The sequence below is a fragment of the Falco biarmicus genome, chromosome 8, assembly GCF_023638135.1.
Source record: "Falco biarmicus isolate bFalBia1 chromosome 8, bFalBia1.pri, whole genome shotgun sequence".
NCBI lineage: Eukaryota > Metazoa > Chordata > Aves > Falconiformes > Falconidae > Falco > Falco biarmicus.
Genome location: NC_079295.1, coordinates 21397706 through 21414343, shown reverse-complemented (window position 1 = coordinate 21414343; position 16638 = coordinate 21397706). Strand labels below are relative to the sequence as shown.

Below are 16638 nucleotides of genomic sequence, written 5' to 3'. Positions count from 1 at the left end.
AAGACTGGTTTACAATTCAGAAATCATCTTGTATCCATAGAAATTCAGCTGCAGGTATATTGAAAATTATTATTGCAGTGAGTCTTATATTTTGTGTGGTAAAAGACTCCTGACCACCCATTCTCTTTCTGTATCTCAAGCTACACAGAAAATCCTGATACAATTTTCAGAAGCACTCCTAAATATTCTATGCAAAGGTTACTCTTCTTTCAGCAGCCTTGCTCACCCACTGAAAGGGTTTCTGTGGAAAACATTTTTTCGTGGTGATCCAGACGTATTTTTTCCATTTCAGTTGGAAATTTAAGAGGTTAAAGTAGGATTTATTTTCAACATTTAATAATGTACCAGGCATGTATATCAGAAATAAACATGCCAGTTGAAAAACAGTTGTTGCACAGAGCACCTGAAAAGATTTTATCCCGGTAGGATTCAATGAATGTTGAAGCTGTGGGTGGGTGCATATAAACAAGATTGGGTATTGTGCATGTGTGTAAGGACTATTTGAAGAGTTTATTATTTTAATCTGAAACAACTGCTATTTTTTAAACTGAATAACTTGTTCCAACAGTTGTTACTCCCCTGCAAAATGAAAATAATTAATACAGTAACCAATCTTTCAAGCGAAAGTAATTTCTGTGATCTTTTAAAAAACCTAAAGATAGATAGAATGTGATTGAAATATGTATTTAAATATGCTAACCTGAGCAGACATGTTTCTTGTTCTAATTTATTCACTTTATGATAAATTAATTTACTCAATATAGGAATGCAGTAACATAAGAGGAATGTTTCTCCTGCTAGTCACAGAAGTTGAAACTTCCCAGATGCTGTGATCTGGAGCCTAAATTCCCCTGATATTAACTGTGTGTGAAACTCTTTAATATCGCTTCATCCAGCCTTTGTACCTGAGTTGTTTCATTTTGCTGTGATACTGCTTTAGGCAACATTTCCTTTTTATTTTATACTTGTGTTAGTCTATCAGAGAGAGAAAATGTAGTAGAAATAACACTGGGATGGAAGGCTCTATTGGAGCAATATAAAGCAATATCGTGTTCCCAAAGTTAAGCCTGTATAGCCCAGTCCCATTTTCCGTAATAGACAATTAATTTCCTTTGGTATACGAGTGAATACCATTCAGATATAGTTGGATTATACTTTGCTTTTTTTAAATCTTTTATTAAAATGAGAAAGTACTGTTTAATCAAACCAGGGTTTTACTCAGTCAGTGAATTTATTTCTTGTACTGGCTTGGTGTGACTGTGCATATAGGTATATACACAACTACTCAACTGGTCAAAGGGATTTTTAAGGATATAAAATTAAATTTTTCTTTTCTTCTTGTTTGTTAAAGTTGCACTGTTGCTGCTGATAAAAGGTGGCACCGAGCCAGCTTCCTGAAGGAGCTATGGGGAGGGTCATGGCTTGTCATGACCTGGGCACCGTTACTTGAATGTTGTTATTATTGGGATGAAGTACCCTTAGGCTGTCATCCTTCCTGTAAATAGAAGAGGTTCCGATCCTCTGTGGTTTCCCAGTTTACCAACTTGTAGAACGGCTATTTCGTTGGCTATAAGTTTGACTGAATAATGAATTAGAAGAACAGCACTATTCCAGAAGGTACTGATTCATCATTTTAGTGTGCTGGTCTAGACAAAGTCGTATTAAGTAAAGCCAAACAAGAATGTGTTCCCACATCGTTTACAAATTTACACCCAGTTAAAAACCTCATTTGTATTGGGATACAGCAGCTTGCCCGGTTCTGCTCTCCGTGACATAAGGGCAAAATTGTAATTAGCAGGGAGCATAACTGGTCCTGAGGGCCAAATCTGACTTCTTTCAGTGTCAGGGAGAAGTGCCAGTGGTGTCGGCAGAGGGGCTGATTCTGCTTCCCTGGAGTCGGCCAGCATTTTGCCATTGCTTTGCTTTGTTCCCTCTTACGAAAGTAACAAGAACAGCAGTTCTGTTAGTGCCTTTATTAACTAAACAACTTGTGTTATTAATTTCAATAATTAACTAAAACAAAGTCAATTAGAATAGAATGTTTGCAAGATACTGGCCTGTGTTTCAGTTTATCAGGGTACAGTCATAAGCGTACTGTTGCCGAGGTTTTCACCAATGTGTTGCTGTTGTAGCTGAAGCCACATCTATCCTGATGAATATTTCATTTCCCCAATCATGCTATTAAAAACAGAGTGTTTTTACCCTTTCATTTCTGTTTTCTCTTTTCCAGTGCCATCGTGACAGCTGTGGTTGTGTCCTGTTTACAAATTGCTGCTAGTCACATTTTCAGTAGTCCTTGTGGGTTTTGCTTTCGCCTAATATGGGCAATTAGGAGGAAATATTTCTCACGAGCATGGACTTGCTCTTCTTGTAATGACATAGTCCTGCAATCCAGGAAACAGTGCTGCATGGTGTCCATGTCCACGATTTCCTGATGTGGGAAAAACGTGTGGAAAGCATCTGGAGAGGAGGAGACCCCCTTTACCAGCTTGTTTCCTGTAAGCGAAATTGGAAGACCTTGTCTGCACAAATAGATTTCAAAATAGAGTCTGCCCTTTGACTGTCTCCATAATTACACAGCGCTCTCTGTATTTTATTTGGCTGCCAGAGCAGTTAACCCCTGGAAGTAAGGGGCTGATGATGGCGTGACCAGCACGGGTATGCAGACATGACCATGTGAATACAGTCTTGTTTGGAGAAGCCTGTCGTTAAGACCTCATTACAATATACTTTTACCAAATTTAAAAATTGTTATGTGTTGGGTTATGTTGATTAAGATATGTTATATCCTTAATGCACAGAAAACAGGGAGGTATTAGTTGCAAAAAAGGAAAAAAAAAGAAACAGGGGAAAAAGTTTTTTCGTAGCTTTGATGTAATCAACATCTGTCAACAGAATGAATTTGCTTTTGTTTAATTTCAAGGGCTCTTGTCCTTCTACTTTGCCCAATCAGTTTCAACTTCTGCCTCAGGCATTTCCCTATGTTGTTCCCCCCCCTCCCTTTTTTTTCCTTTTTTCTTTTTTTTTTCTCTTTTTTTTTTAGCAAATGCACAGGTTATTGCTTGTGAAATGTGAGCTGCTCTTCTGCTACACAGGTTACTCAGAGTTGGAAAGAACCTTTAATCTTTCCCATCCTATTTTTGAAGCTTGGAAGTACCTTTGCAACATGGGGATTACAAAGTCAGTGTTTTATTAGACAGTTAGAATTACAATTACAAGTGAAGCTCTTTCAAGCCACAACCATTATTTTGGATTGAAAAATGGGAACATTTGGTAATTAACAATGTATTCTTACCTGGTTTCATTGGTTGGATTCAACAGTTACCCATATAGATTTTTAATATCTCACTTTAAACATTATTCCTCTGAAGTTTCAGCAAAAATAGTATTTGCACAAGAGGCTAAAACACAATATAATATTAAAATGACCTGACAAGTCAAATTAAAGATCTCTAGTGTTTTACTCTCAAATGCATATATACTAAGAAAATCTCCACAGTCATGCTTTTTTTCAGTTAAAAAAAAAAAATCAACTATTTTGAAAAAGAGTTAACAGAAAAATGCTTTTAATGTTGTTAATTGTATATCTTAAGTAAGATTTACTTTACCAAGAGCAAATTGATTTTACTTCGTAAATGGGTTGGATGTTAATTTTTGCATTCCTACATAATTTTGGTACTGTGCTTCTGCTGATACTTTGACTAAATTATTTTAAAATATGTTAATTTTTCTTGGCTCTTTTAAGATGAACCCTTGTATTTATTATAGCTTGGAACTGACACAGAGTTTATCCTTTGGTAACACTCTTGCTAATTGCTTGGAAATTTGAAGTCTTTTATAAATAAATACCAAAAAAATGGTTGCTAACAATCACATTTGATGAATCATGTAGATGAGCAGTTTTTTGCATGGCTACCCCATACCTTATTCATTGAAAACATGGCTGATAAATGGCTGTAACTGTTAAACAAGAAGCATTAGAAAAGGGCTTATGTGAGAGTTCATTTCCAACATCTCCCTTTAAAAATACTTCTTGACCAGAGGAAAATCACATTTAAATGACTAAAATCAACTTAATTAAGGGTCATTAATAGAGATACACATAAAAAACTCTCTACTCTGTGAGTGAAATGGGAGCATTTCATTATATAGTGTAGCATGCATGAACAGATAACAATTAAAATAGACCTAGAGTAAAAGGCTAATAAATATAGGGCACGTTGTGCTGCAAAATCAGTCACTTAAAATGCTCCCACCCATCATCATACTCGAATTCTGTATTTAGCCCCTTTGGCTGACTCATTTGAAAGAAAAAGAAAATGTAATTTTCACATAAGATAGATTCATCTGGTAATTCACAAAAGCTCGCAGTGCATATTTATATTATTAATACAAATTAAGATCTGGAAGGTATGCTGAGGAATCCAGCAGCTCTGGCAGGACGTGCGTGCATGCAGATGGCACCGTCTGATTCACTGTTGAGTCAGAGGAGCAGTTGTCTGTAATTTTCTGTGCTGGGTACATTGTATCTGCTGATGTGATTCAGTAATGCTGGTAATAATTCTCCTTACGGCAGCTGATAGTAAATACCCTGCTACTTGTAGCAGGTGATGTAGCCTTGCCGTTGGAGGAGAGAAGAAACACCTAACGGGTCAAATTTGCACCCTGGCTGTGCTGTTGTGTTACCGGCTTCAGACTTGGGGCTGTCTCACGTGGCTGCAGTCCCCACTGGAAGCTGCATAAATCCTGTGCTTATGAACTGTCTTAAAGTATTTAATATACACAGAAAGCTTAACAAAAAGGATGTGCTCGAGCACCAATGTTACAAAAGCAAATAAGGCACTGAGAAAAGCTTTGATAGGTGCAAGGGCTGGGGAGGAGGGAGTATCTGCGCCAAACTTGGAGAATACAACCAGTTGTTCCTGTCTCTGGTGATTGATGATGTTGCTATATCGAATTAGCTGTGAATGTGGGAGCTTAAATAATAAAAGGAGCTGTGGAGACATTAGGAAGGCCTTTTTAAGGAAGGAAGTGTGCGGATGGAGTCCAGATTTTCATTATAGAACAGTAACCTTATTATATTTTAAAGCCATTTTATTTTTACTTTGTAGGAGAATGTTTTCTGTTACAATTTTTTGTATTTCAAATAAAGGTTTAGTTGTCCTGTGTTTATAATTCTTGTGATGTATTTCTGGAGTTGTATTATGCTATGGTGATACTTACTCGGTTGTCGCATTTCACCTTTTCAAGTAGTAGGTACTTTTGTATGCGTCTGGTTTATAATGAGTAGGTAGTATAATAACAACAGACTACAGTGCCTTATTATCCTGTTATCTTGTGACAACACTTACAGTGTATCTTTTGGAGAATAGAGATGAAAATTTTATTCCAAATAAAATGGTATCCCTTATGAATGTGGGATAGTCAATAGGCATGCACTCATGAATATAAGCTGCTTTAATGTATTTAAGGGTGTGTATTTTGGACATTTGGAGTTTTATTGTTGAATAATTGACAAGCACTCTTGCACCTTTTCTTCCCCAATTAAACTTTTACACAGCAGACAAGGTGCCTGGGCAGCATGCCATGTGTCAAGGAGACCATTTGAAATAGACGGTCACATATTGATGTCCACATGGACTTTAGCTGACCACATCAGTGAATGTGGGTTTTCAATATATTTATAATACCTTCAGCTGTGGTAAGAGCAAGGTACTTCCACTGCACTCTGTAAAAGAGCTACTTCAGCTTACGCAGGCAGACCGCTTGCTGCTTCCGATGGCCCAGAAGTTACTGCCTCAGCAGTTTCTGTGCTTCCAGAAATGGGTGCAAACCAGCCAGGGAGTTCAAAGGATGCTTTTGGCTTTTGGGATGCACTTACACATTGTGCAGGATAGATAGCCCAGATTTCTTTGCTTTTTTCTTTTTTTCCTTAATTGGACAATTGTGAAGGAAAGCCTAGGAAAGCAGAAGATTATGAGGTTGTTGATTACATTATAATTAAACCACCACCAAACCAATCCAGCCTTCTGTTAACTGGGCAGCTCCACTTCCATAGAGACACTCTCTTCCCTTTTGAAGGAGGCAACTTCCACCGGGGTACCAAGGTGATACTGAGAGCTTGATCTGGGCCTCACTCTCCAACTCTGCCTTGTTACTTATCAGCAGTTTAAAAAAAAATACTAAAAAAATCGCTTGCACTGAGTAAAAGTCTCTACAACTTTTCAGATATTGGTAACAAAACATAGCACTGATCAGTGTGCAAAGAGATAGTCAGGAACACTTCTAAAGCAAACCCCGTACAACCATTCCACTCATTCTGGGGTTTGGGGCTCAAAAAAAGGTGCAAAACTAAAATTTCCTGTATATCACGGAATGCTGTAAAAGGGCTATTTATGAAGCTAAGTGTGCATGTGAAAGGATAATTTCTGCATCTGGATATGATAAATGCATCCAAAGGAAAGGAAGGAAAGTAATCAAATAAAAAAATACAAGATATGGAAGAAACTCTTCTTCTAAAAAAAATAAAAACCCAAACCATTTCTGCATAGTTACAAAATACACAGTAGATTAATTTCTTAATTTCTATGATGTAAAGATGTTTAGTTACTCCTATTTAAATGAAAACACTTCCTTTTTAATAAAGAGTAATTATTTATGTGGGTTACTTGCCACAAAAGATTGCTCTTGTGTTTGTACACAGATGACATTTTTCAGAAGCAGATTAACTATTATGTTAAGCTTATGTTTCAAAAACATAATTCTCTTTGTTTAGATTGTAGAATGTTTGAGTAATAGAAATACGCACTATGTGTAATTGTAGTTTAATTGGACAGTGTCAATAATCCTTTTGAATTTAGATGTTTCCCTGTTTTGATGCTAGCATCATCTTTTGTGCAGCATTGTTTTGGTTTTGATGTCTCGAACAACCTTTGAGCCTCAGTGCCCCTTTTTTTCCCTTTTTTCTGTTTTGAGGGGGGCAAAATGCATCATTGCCCAGCAGCTAAGTTTGAGCAATGAATACTCTGATGAACTGTCATCCTAGATTCCCAAGTGAATTAAATGGAAATCTGATTCAAATATTCCAAGTCAATTACAAATATTAATCCCCTCAATTGGCTTTGGCCAAGATTAAAATATCTCTGGAAGTTTGTTCTATTGCCCTGCTAGGCAGGACAAACTGAATCCCGTTCCTTGTGTCTTGGCACAAATGACAAGAGCAACATTAGCTTGGTTATGCTCAAATTGGTGATCAATTCTGCAAAAGTACAGCTGAAAATATTGTCTGAAATCAACATTAAATCGTTTTTTCTCTCCTCTTGTCTTGCTGTTGTCCCTTATTCACTGTTTTGCCATGCCTTGGAAGAGTGCAGCTTCTAGCCGTGCAAATTGCTCCATGCGGGGGCCAGCTGGAGTGTCACTCCTGTCTGTAAGCTTTGGGGAATTTACCCACACTACTTTTCAATGCATCCAACCAAAACAGATCTGGTATTTTATAAAGCTTTGAAGTATTGTTTTTGGAGTTTTTTTGTTCTTATTGCTTCTCAGTGTTAATGCTCTTTCTTTAACGGTCAAGATGTGAACAGTTTGAACTACCCCTAGCTGCTACATGAGTTCTGTGGTTTGTTTTACATGATGCCGTTCTTTTTGCATACTTCCCATTTTGTAATATGGTAGCAGAAAAAAAATGTTAACCATTTTTAACTTATCTGTTAACAGGTTCTGTGACTCGCTGCCACATAATCTTTTCTTCGTGTAATTGTATCTACCTGCACAGGCAGTCAAGCAATCAACAGCGAAGATGCTTCTTTTTTCAAGGACAAAGAAATACTGCTTATAGTATAGTTTGGCCAGCCACAGTTTCTCCAGCTCACCCAGTTCCTAAGGTACTGTGATTTCTATTATCTAATCTGTTCTTCAGTCAATATAGAGTTCGACTGCAGGCATGATCAAGTGCATTCATTGTCTGACAGCCAGGGGTTTGGATCATCATCCTGTTGCTTGGACTGGTATTTAAAACAGTAGCACTGGTGAAAGAAGTTTTCAGCCACCTACCCTGTTAAACACAGTGGCATATCCATTTATTAGACAGTTTAAACCTTGGGTTTGTTCAGTTATGGTAGTATAAACATGGAATTTTATAATCATCTGTCAACACTTAATAGTTCTGTGTCCAGATTCTCATTTTGGAAAATTATAGATAGCCCTACCGAAAGTCAGTAGGGCTCATTCGTGATCATCTGAGTCCTTTTCTGTATAAATCTCTAGCAAGCTAATTATAAAAGTGTTTATATTTTGCTGAAGGTTTTGTTAATTGGTTATGTCAGATTTAGGAAGAGAACATACAATACCTGCTGGTGGCTGCTCTGCAACCCCACTGCACGTTCTAAATTTGTCTTTACTGTGCATGAGTGGGGATTTTTTCCTGCAACATATACTTCTATTTTTATTTACTTTAGAGCCAATTGGAACTTTTTAATGCAATTTTAACATGTTTTCCACTTCTGGTTTCCTTTTCTTTTTCTCTTCTCTTCTCTTCTCTTCTCTTTTTCCCATGTTTAATTGCAGCATATAGATTAACTGTTGAGTATCTTTCCTTTAGCCAGAAGAAGACCAAAGTACCCTTTCTAAACAGTGCTTTTCAGGATGTGTATTATTACTATTTTTAAATCTTGTTTTTCATCTTATCATAGATTTCTTATCCATAATACAGAGTATTTCAATGGGCCAGAAATACTAAAAAGCTGTTAGATAGGAAAGCAGATAAGGATGCTGAATGTAGGGCTTTTACACCTAAGATGCTGTGGAAGCTCTGTGTGCAGGGAGAAGACAGGGTTACATACTTTATATATTTGCAAAACTTTTAAAATTGTAGAACTTATAAACTTTTTTTTTCTATATTTAGATGCTTCTTTTAGGATAAAGAAGGGGGAAATGTATTGTCATACTGAAAAGTTGTCTTCACAGATCAGAGTTCTCAGACTGTCTAAAAGTCAGTCCAGTTCTTCAACTCTGAAAACTTGAGGGCAAAATTACTACTTTATACAGAGCATACCAGAAATCACATTGAAATAACACAGGTTTTTTCAAGAAGTTGGTATGAAACTGTATACATAGATGTTTGTACGTACACTGCTTTGGGCTTCTCCCTTAACAGGCCTTACAGGTCAGCAGGGTCAGGTCTCAGCCATTACTAGGATAAGTGCCCTCCAAGGGGAAAGCCAGGGTGCTGTGTATGGAGTTGCTAATCCAGCACACAGTCGGGGAGGGGGGTGGGGAGTATAAATTAAGTCCCAAACTACTGCAGTAGGATGTTGTTAGGGTTGCTATACCATTAATTTGAACGAAATGTAAACCTGAAATTCTGTTGACAGAAGTCCACTTAGTTAGTTTTGGGTTTTGTCAGAGTAGAAATAAAATGTCCATAGGAGTAACAATAGTCTTCCTATTTGAAGTCCCGCTAGAGCTAATTGGTTGCCCCACTCTTTACTCCTACACCCTGCTGTTGTATGGTCTTGTTGTGTACAGCCCAAGTGCCCGCTTTTTTTCCTACCTGCCAGCTTTATTCTGTGTTTTGTGAAGTCACTGCAAAATGTGCCCTGTGGCCAGCATGGCAGAGGATCAGCCTGGCTGTGGTGGGCAAAGGGAATCTTCCCCAGCCTGTGCAACAGTCCAGGACCCTCCAAGAGAAAGTGCATTTCCATCTCTGTGCAAGATATTACCATTATTATTGGTTGTTGTGTTCATACACGTGTTGTGGATTTAAAAAAATCAGAAATGAAATTTCATCTCTGTACAAGGGATGAGAATTTTATGTGTGGAAAAAATGAAGTCTAATACACTTTCCTTGACACAGTGAATTGGAATACCCTTGCATAATGTTGTAGATGGACAGATTTGGGCAGAGCATATGAACTAGATTCATAAGTAAAACCCTCTAAATTAAAATAAGTTAAATCCTAAGGTTCATAGTCAAAAAGCAGTCTCATGGAAGTTAACGGGAGTTATATCTGAACAAGAAACTAAGGATTTGATCAGTTTTATTTTTGAGCCTAATTCTGTATGTTTGTCTGGTCAGTTCCAGTGTTTAAATGCCTTTTCTAGAAAGTGTACCTCTTTGGAAAAGAAAATGAAGAGTTTTTAAATCTTGGTCACAGTTTCAAAACTTACAACTGTCTGCGCTGGAAGTCAGCTGCAGTATCTGGGGTTTCAGCTCTGGGAGGCTAACAGACTGTGTAAGTCAGTAGTAACAGGCAATGTTAAGTTCAAAAGGGCAGTGGAAGAAATACTGAGGCAGCCTTGAGGGTTTGCCCTGATGGCTTAGGAAGGTCGATACTACGACAGAAAGGGCAAGCTGCCATGAAGCAGGAGGCAGTATCTGAGAAAATGATCCCATTGTCATGCTCAGTTTTCTGATCTTCATTTTCAATCCTTTTTCTCCAAGCACATAAAGAAGCCAGACTATGTGACGACAGGCATTGTACCAGACTGGGGAGACGACATAGAAATTAAGAACGAAGATCAGATTCAAGGGCTTCGTCAAGCTTGTCAGTTGGCCCGTCATGTCCTGCTTCTGGCTGGAAAGGGCTTAAAGGTAACAGTTGCAGAAGTCCCATAACAGTTTGGATGTCTTTTACACTTTCACTTATTTGGGGTTTTTTCCTACCTTTTTTTTTTTAACTTTCCCTTAATATGCATCCAATTTTGAGTTAGATCCTGAAAAAAGAAGGATTTATTAACTTTTGATTCGGTCCGTGATATACCTGTTCAATTATTTCTGTAATTTGGACCTATGCAGTAATTAGAGCGAGTTGCTGACTCAGGTGTAATATCTCTCTGTCTGTAATCTCCCTCTGTTCAGATTGTGCCAAATCATGTGAATTTCTCATAAGGCCCATGCTACGTTTTTTCTTTCATTTCATGGCCCATCTTCCTCCTATGTCACGCTTTTTGGCTCTGCATGTGTGCAAGTCCGAAAGACTGGGCTGCCCCCTCTGCTCCTGTCCATCCTTCAGCCCCTCGCTGTCCCACGGGGTCTGGTGCAACTCGTAGAGCTGCCATTGGAAAAAACAGCTGCCAAATTCCACACAATTTTCCAGAGTGCATTGATAATAAAGCCTTATAGTTTCCAGAAATGTTTCTGCAGTATGCTTTTTAGAATACCTCCCAAGTTAAAATATACTGGAAGGAGCCTACTACCAGGTTTTGGAGATGGAGTGCTTTTTTAGCCTTGCCTTGGTATTTCATGTAATAGCATACTGGATAGGGTGAAATGGGTTGAGTAGCTATGAGATGCAGAGATAGGTGGGGACTGTAGGTCAATGCCATTGACTTAAAAGGGGAAAAAATTATCAGTTTACCATGCATTTTTCTTTCCTCTATCATTTCACTTTCCCAGAGGTTTAAATTCTGGAGCTGGGGTGGCCAATAACAAAAGTGCCTGAACCTTTAATCTTACATAGGCTCATGTATGTTTAACTTATGTGCAGTTATTTCCCAGTACAGTAAAACTTACTTATGTAAAGTTAAGATCATATACATGTTTCTGAAGGATCAGGGTACAATGTGGGTTTTGAATGAGAGCAGTTTTTCACTTATACTTTTTGGTTGTTATCATGTGTAAAATATATATGTATGCAGCATGGTGTAGTTTATGATGCAGTTCATAGTATGTGCCAAATCATACATAATAGCAAAGTACATATAACAAATGCTTTGGAGCAAGGTGTATAAGGTAAGAATTATGTGACCAGGAGCTGTGGTGGCAGGAGGGAGGCGGCAGAGTTGTGGTGCCGAGACCACTGCCCAGGTCAGCTGCAGACAAGTGGTGAGCTCCATTTTACACCATTGAATGTTTGGTCAAGACTCCCCTGACTGGGAGGATGCTGCAAAACCTTCCCTCATTGACAGTGAGCATCTTCGGCTTTCCAGCCTGGTGCTGCACGTGGCCAGTTTATACCCATTTGTTCTTGTGCCAACACCGCTCTTTAATTCAAACGGCTTCCTGCATTCCCTTGAGTCTGTCCCCTTCATGCAGTAATAAAGCTATTACAGCTTTCAGTGCAGCAGACTAAACAAACCAAGCTCTTTTAGGCTGTTCTCATAAGATAAACTCTGCATTCCTATTTTATCTGAAGAGCCCCATCGCTCCACCTGTTCCTATTGTCTTGCTGAACCCACCTCGCACACAGCTGTCCAAGCCAGCTCTCCCTGTGCTTTAGCTAATGATGGTAACATCCCCTAATATAACAAAGGTGCACTACAACGCATGGATGCAGAGAGACGAAGTTGGGGCTGAGCATGGTTTTGATATTACCATTTACTGCCTGTGGGACCTAAAAATACAATGTGGTACTATATACAATAGCATTTCCTTGGTTTGAGTTAAAGATTTGGGAATGAAGCCACAAATTCTATGATAGGGAAGTATTTTGTTAGATACCATCAGATTGCCCTGTCCCAAATAAGGGATGAGGTGCACAGTATGTGCCTCCCCAACCTTGCCCAGCTAGCAAAAGCTCCTTTAAAAGTAAAGCAGATACTGTTAAAAGCAGAACTTTTCACAGCATGTAAGCCTGTCATGCACAGGGCACGGCTCGAGTGCCCAAAAGCCACAGTGGATTCCTTGAGCAGAGCAGCAGCAGACAGCACCCAATCTGGTACATAGCGGTTCAGTTTGTCTATGGGCTGAAGATGATAAATGGCGAGCGAAGGCAGGAGCAACAAACCTGTATTTATCCAGAACCAATGGCTGCAGTATCCAATACAGACAGCGCACTGGGGCTGCAGCTGCCATCCCAGCGCAGAGGCTGCAAATGACTACTGCAAAGCAGGGGGGTTGCACAGTAACCCCAATTCCTGGTCTTGCATGGGTTCATCACTCCTCATCTGCCCAATCATGGGATTTTGCTGAACAAGATGCAAATAGACATGGTTTTATCCTCAGCGCAGTACACAAGTGCACTCTGCTATTCTCTGTGCGTGCTCAACAAATATTTCAATATATGGGTAAGTATGCCTCCTGTGCCATAGCCTACCTATATTACACATGTTACTAAAAAGTCCTCCAAAATCACAGCCACTGTAGTATATATGTACGAAGTATGATTTTCAAAGGCTCAAAACTCATTCAAATCAAAATCAATTTGCAGAGGAACCCTCAAAGGCACTTCTTCTCAGTGAGGGAGGTTTCCTACCAGATTTCAAATTTCAGTTCTAAGCATTCCAGGGACCAAGTCGATCCAAAAGAAAAGTGAGAAGAATGTTATATTAAGCATGTGCATTTTCCACTCCATGGATACTCAGAAAATGACAGAAAATGGGGGTTTTAAAATGTAAAATCATGATAAAAAGATGAATCTAGAAAACATGCAAGCATAAAAATTAAGATTTCTGAAAATGATGGATTTGCAGATTCAAGAAGAGCTTGCAGATTCACTGTGATCATCCAGGCTGTGTCCACTTTAAGTAGAATATCCTCAAGAAATTAAGTCAAATATTTAAATCTTTTATAAAATTAAAGAATACTTGGAAAACAATTTCATGAAATGCACAAGTATATTATGATAAATGTACTGGGCAGTTACAAGAATTAAGATCCTTTCTTTTACAAATAAAAGGGAAGGTAATGTGTTTTAAAGGACTGAAAGCATTGAAACCAGACATTTCTATAGCAGCTACTGAAACAAGATGCCATGGAAAATTGGTGTCTTTGAGAAAGCAAATGTGGAAAAAAGAACAGAAAGGAAATAGACAGTATTTTAGGTTTTCTAGGAACCTTTGAGTGCTCGTTTCTACTTCATGCTTTATTTAAAACCTTTTTCTCTTAAAAAAAAAGGTCCAATATATCAATAAAGTGTATCAGACAGTTTAGTGTTTTGTATCAAAGCAGCATATTTGAAACATCCAAGATTTCATTGAAACGCTTGGCTGCAATCACATTCAGTAAATGTGAGAAACTATCTTTGCTTTTTTAACAGGATGTTATGTTTGATATTTTAGGTTGGCATGACAACTGAAGAAATAGATTCTATTGTTCATCATGAAATAATCAGACAGAATGCCTATCCATCACCTCTGGGCTATGGAGGTTTTCCAAAATCTGTTTGTACTTCTGTAAACAACGTGGTATGTCATGGTATTCCTGACAGGTATTTCCCCAGTAATATACATTTTACCACCAGAAATGAAAATGTTAAACTGGAATTAATAAATTATGTTTAATATTGAACATACTTCAGCTTAACTAAATGTTATACGTAAACATATTGCAGATGCATATCATGTTACCACACGATGCTGATGTATGTGAAATAGAAAAAAAATATTATCCTGTTTGTCCATAAACTTAAAAAAAAAAAAACATAATGCCTTTCGCGTTCACGGGAGGCGGAGGGGGGGATGACACGACAGAACAGTACAGACTGATTTTCTGATTATTTTTTTTCGTCCAGCAAAATAAGTATAGGTTAAGGAAAAAAATATATTTGAATTTATGTGGGTTGTTGGGTGGGTATTTTTATTTGCAGTACATTCAGCTACTCACAAAGTAAAATATGAACCCTAGTGAGAGAAAAAGAATAAACATAATGGTAGATTTTTCAGATGTTGATATGTTTTTCTTGTAGTTGTTTCTCATTATTTTATATTCAGCTAAACTTGTTCTCTAAGTAGTGAGAGCTGAGCATTAAAAATGGTTATTCTGTTTGCCTCTGCCTTCTTCCATCACAAAATATCTACCCCCTGATTTTTTATGTATGTGTCATTAGGTGCTTATTCTTATATTCCCTTTGTTGGGAACTGTCTGTCACTATTATTATTTTTTTTCTGTTTATGTTTCAGTCGACCTCTTCAGGATGGAGATATTATCAACATTGATGTCACGGTGAGTAATTCATATAAAAAATAGTCTTTGATCAACTTTAGAATCACTAGTAGCAACAGGAAGAATAGTGGATTGGAGATGGGGGATGCACAGATGGATGTGCTGTTTACTTCTGAGCCAAGGCACAAGCAGCTGGTTTCCTTTTTTGTTTTTAACTGTGTGTTTATTCCAGATAGACCCAGGCCTGACTTGAATTTAGGACTGGAATCAGATGCACTGAGATCAATGTTGGCCTAAGTGAAATGTCAACCCAATCCTGCTATGTGTCATGTTTTTGAGAAGGTGTAATTGTTATTGATCCACTGTGTAGTTAATGCAGAGCACCACAGTACTGGGCAGCAGCTGAAGATAGATATGTATGAGATGAGCTAACATGAAGAAAGCCAGCATTTTTCCTTCACTCTGCCAAGATTGATCTTCCTCTTCCTGCTGATTTTGAGTGGGGCCTGACATTATCTTACTCTGTCATTAGAGGCTACATTGGCCTGTGTATGTCAGTCTATTTGGACAGCAACTCTTTTGCTAGCAGTGTTCCCTACATTTATTAAAATCCCCAAAGGTAGTGTTGTATTCCATTTCTGGTATAAAAGCCCTGAACCTTTTGCACAGAAACAGAAATAGTGTGATATAACTGTGACTTAATATTTCCAGAGAATGGTCAATTATAGCTATTTAAATAAACGCTGGCTGGGTTTTCTTAGGAGCAAGAAAGTACGGAAACAGGAAACCTCATTCTCGTTTCATTTATGAGGGAAAAAAATTATACATCTCTTGCAGAAGCTTTTTTCTGTTTACTGTGCATGTTTTTATTTCCCCAAAGGGCTGTTTATTTCTAATATGAGCACAGACGTCTTTTGAATCCCACTGTTATTTTGCAGTAATATGTCACATACAAGGGAGTAACATCTCATAAAAACAAGCTTTTTTAATCATTAAAGAAACTCTTGGTAACTTGATACTGTTTTCCATGGGCCCAAATTTCATACTGGCAGAAGCAAAGAAATCTCCAGTAGACCTACCTCTGAGCATCGGATTCAAGCTTTCTAAAATATTTTTTCTATTAAAATTAGAGTCAGTGACCTTTTTCCCATGGTATACTCACGTGTTATCCAGAACTGCATGTGGTTTGGTTTGGCTTTTTAATCTTTCTAAATTCTTCCCCATCTCCATACTTTCTAATTGTAGAATTCTGACTATCAGGTTTACATAGTGCATTCTGTCCTTTTTAAAGTTTTGGCCTGCATTTTTAATTTTGTGAGCTGGTGTAGCTTTGCTCATTTTATTAGACTAAATCATTTTGCAGCAACTAAGAATTTAACATGATTTCTTTGTATGTCATTCAGGTTCATTTTATTTTTTTGTTTTATATGTCAGGAAAATAATGATGCCTTCAACTAAAAAAAAGTGTAGATTCCTATCACAGATAGTTTCCGTGGTAAACTAAACAAAACATTTTTATATAGATGTAGTGTGAATATCTTGTCCACTCTGCTTTACAAATAATGTCTGACTAAATGTTACTGGTATTTTTTAAGACATTTTAAAATTTGTTTTCTATTTACCCTCATAAAATAAAACAAATCTTGACGTTTCTGTGATTGTGAAGATTCCTGCAAGGGTGGGAATTGCTGATTGTAAGACTTTTTTTATCATTTAAAACTGAACTGTGTTCAATAATTGCTCAGTTCCAAAATAGCTGAGGAAAAAATATTACTTTTCAGCATTACTAACTGATCTTTTAGCTTATTTTTAAT

The 16638-nt window shown here is 37.7% G+C and overlaps 1 protein-coding gene across 8 annotated transcripts in view; it reads left to right on the top strand.

The window, feature by feature from the left end:
* The window catches only part of METAP1D (methionyl aminopeptidase type 1D, mitochondrial), a 56537-nt gene that overhangs the window by 27141 nt on the left and 12758 nt on the right, over positions 1 to 16638 (top strand). For 4 of the 8 annotated variants that reach the window (XM_056348911.1, XM_056348910.1, XM_056348909.1 and 1 more), the window contains 4 exons: positions 7720 to 7886; positions 10445 to 10594; positions 14002 to 14150; positions 14842 to 14884. In XM_056348911.1, the coding sequence (XP_056204886.1) occupies positions 7720 to 7886; positions 10445 to 10594; positions 14002 to 14150; positions 14842 to 14884 (509 nt within the window). The remainder of the gene's footprint in view (positions 1 to 7719; positions 7887 to 10444; positions 10595 to 14001; positions 14151 to 14841; positions 14885 to 16638) is intronic. The other 4 variants (XM_056348914.1, XM_056348917.1, XM_056348912.1 and 1 more) reach the window with 3 other exon arrangements.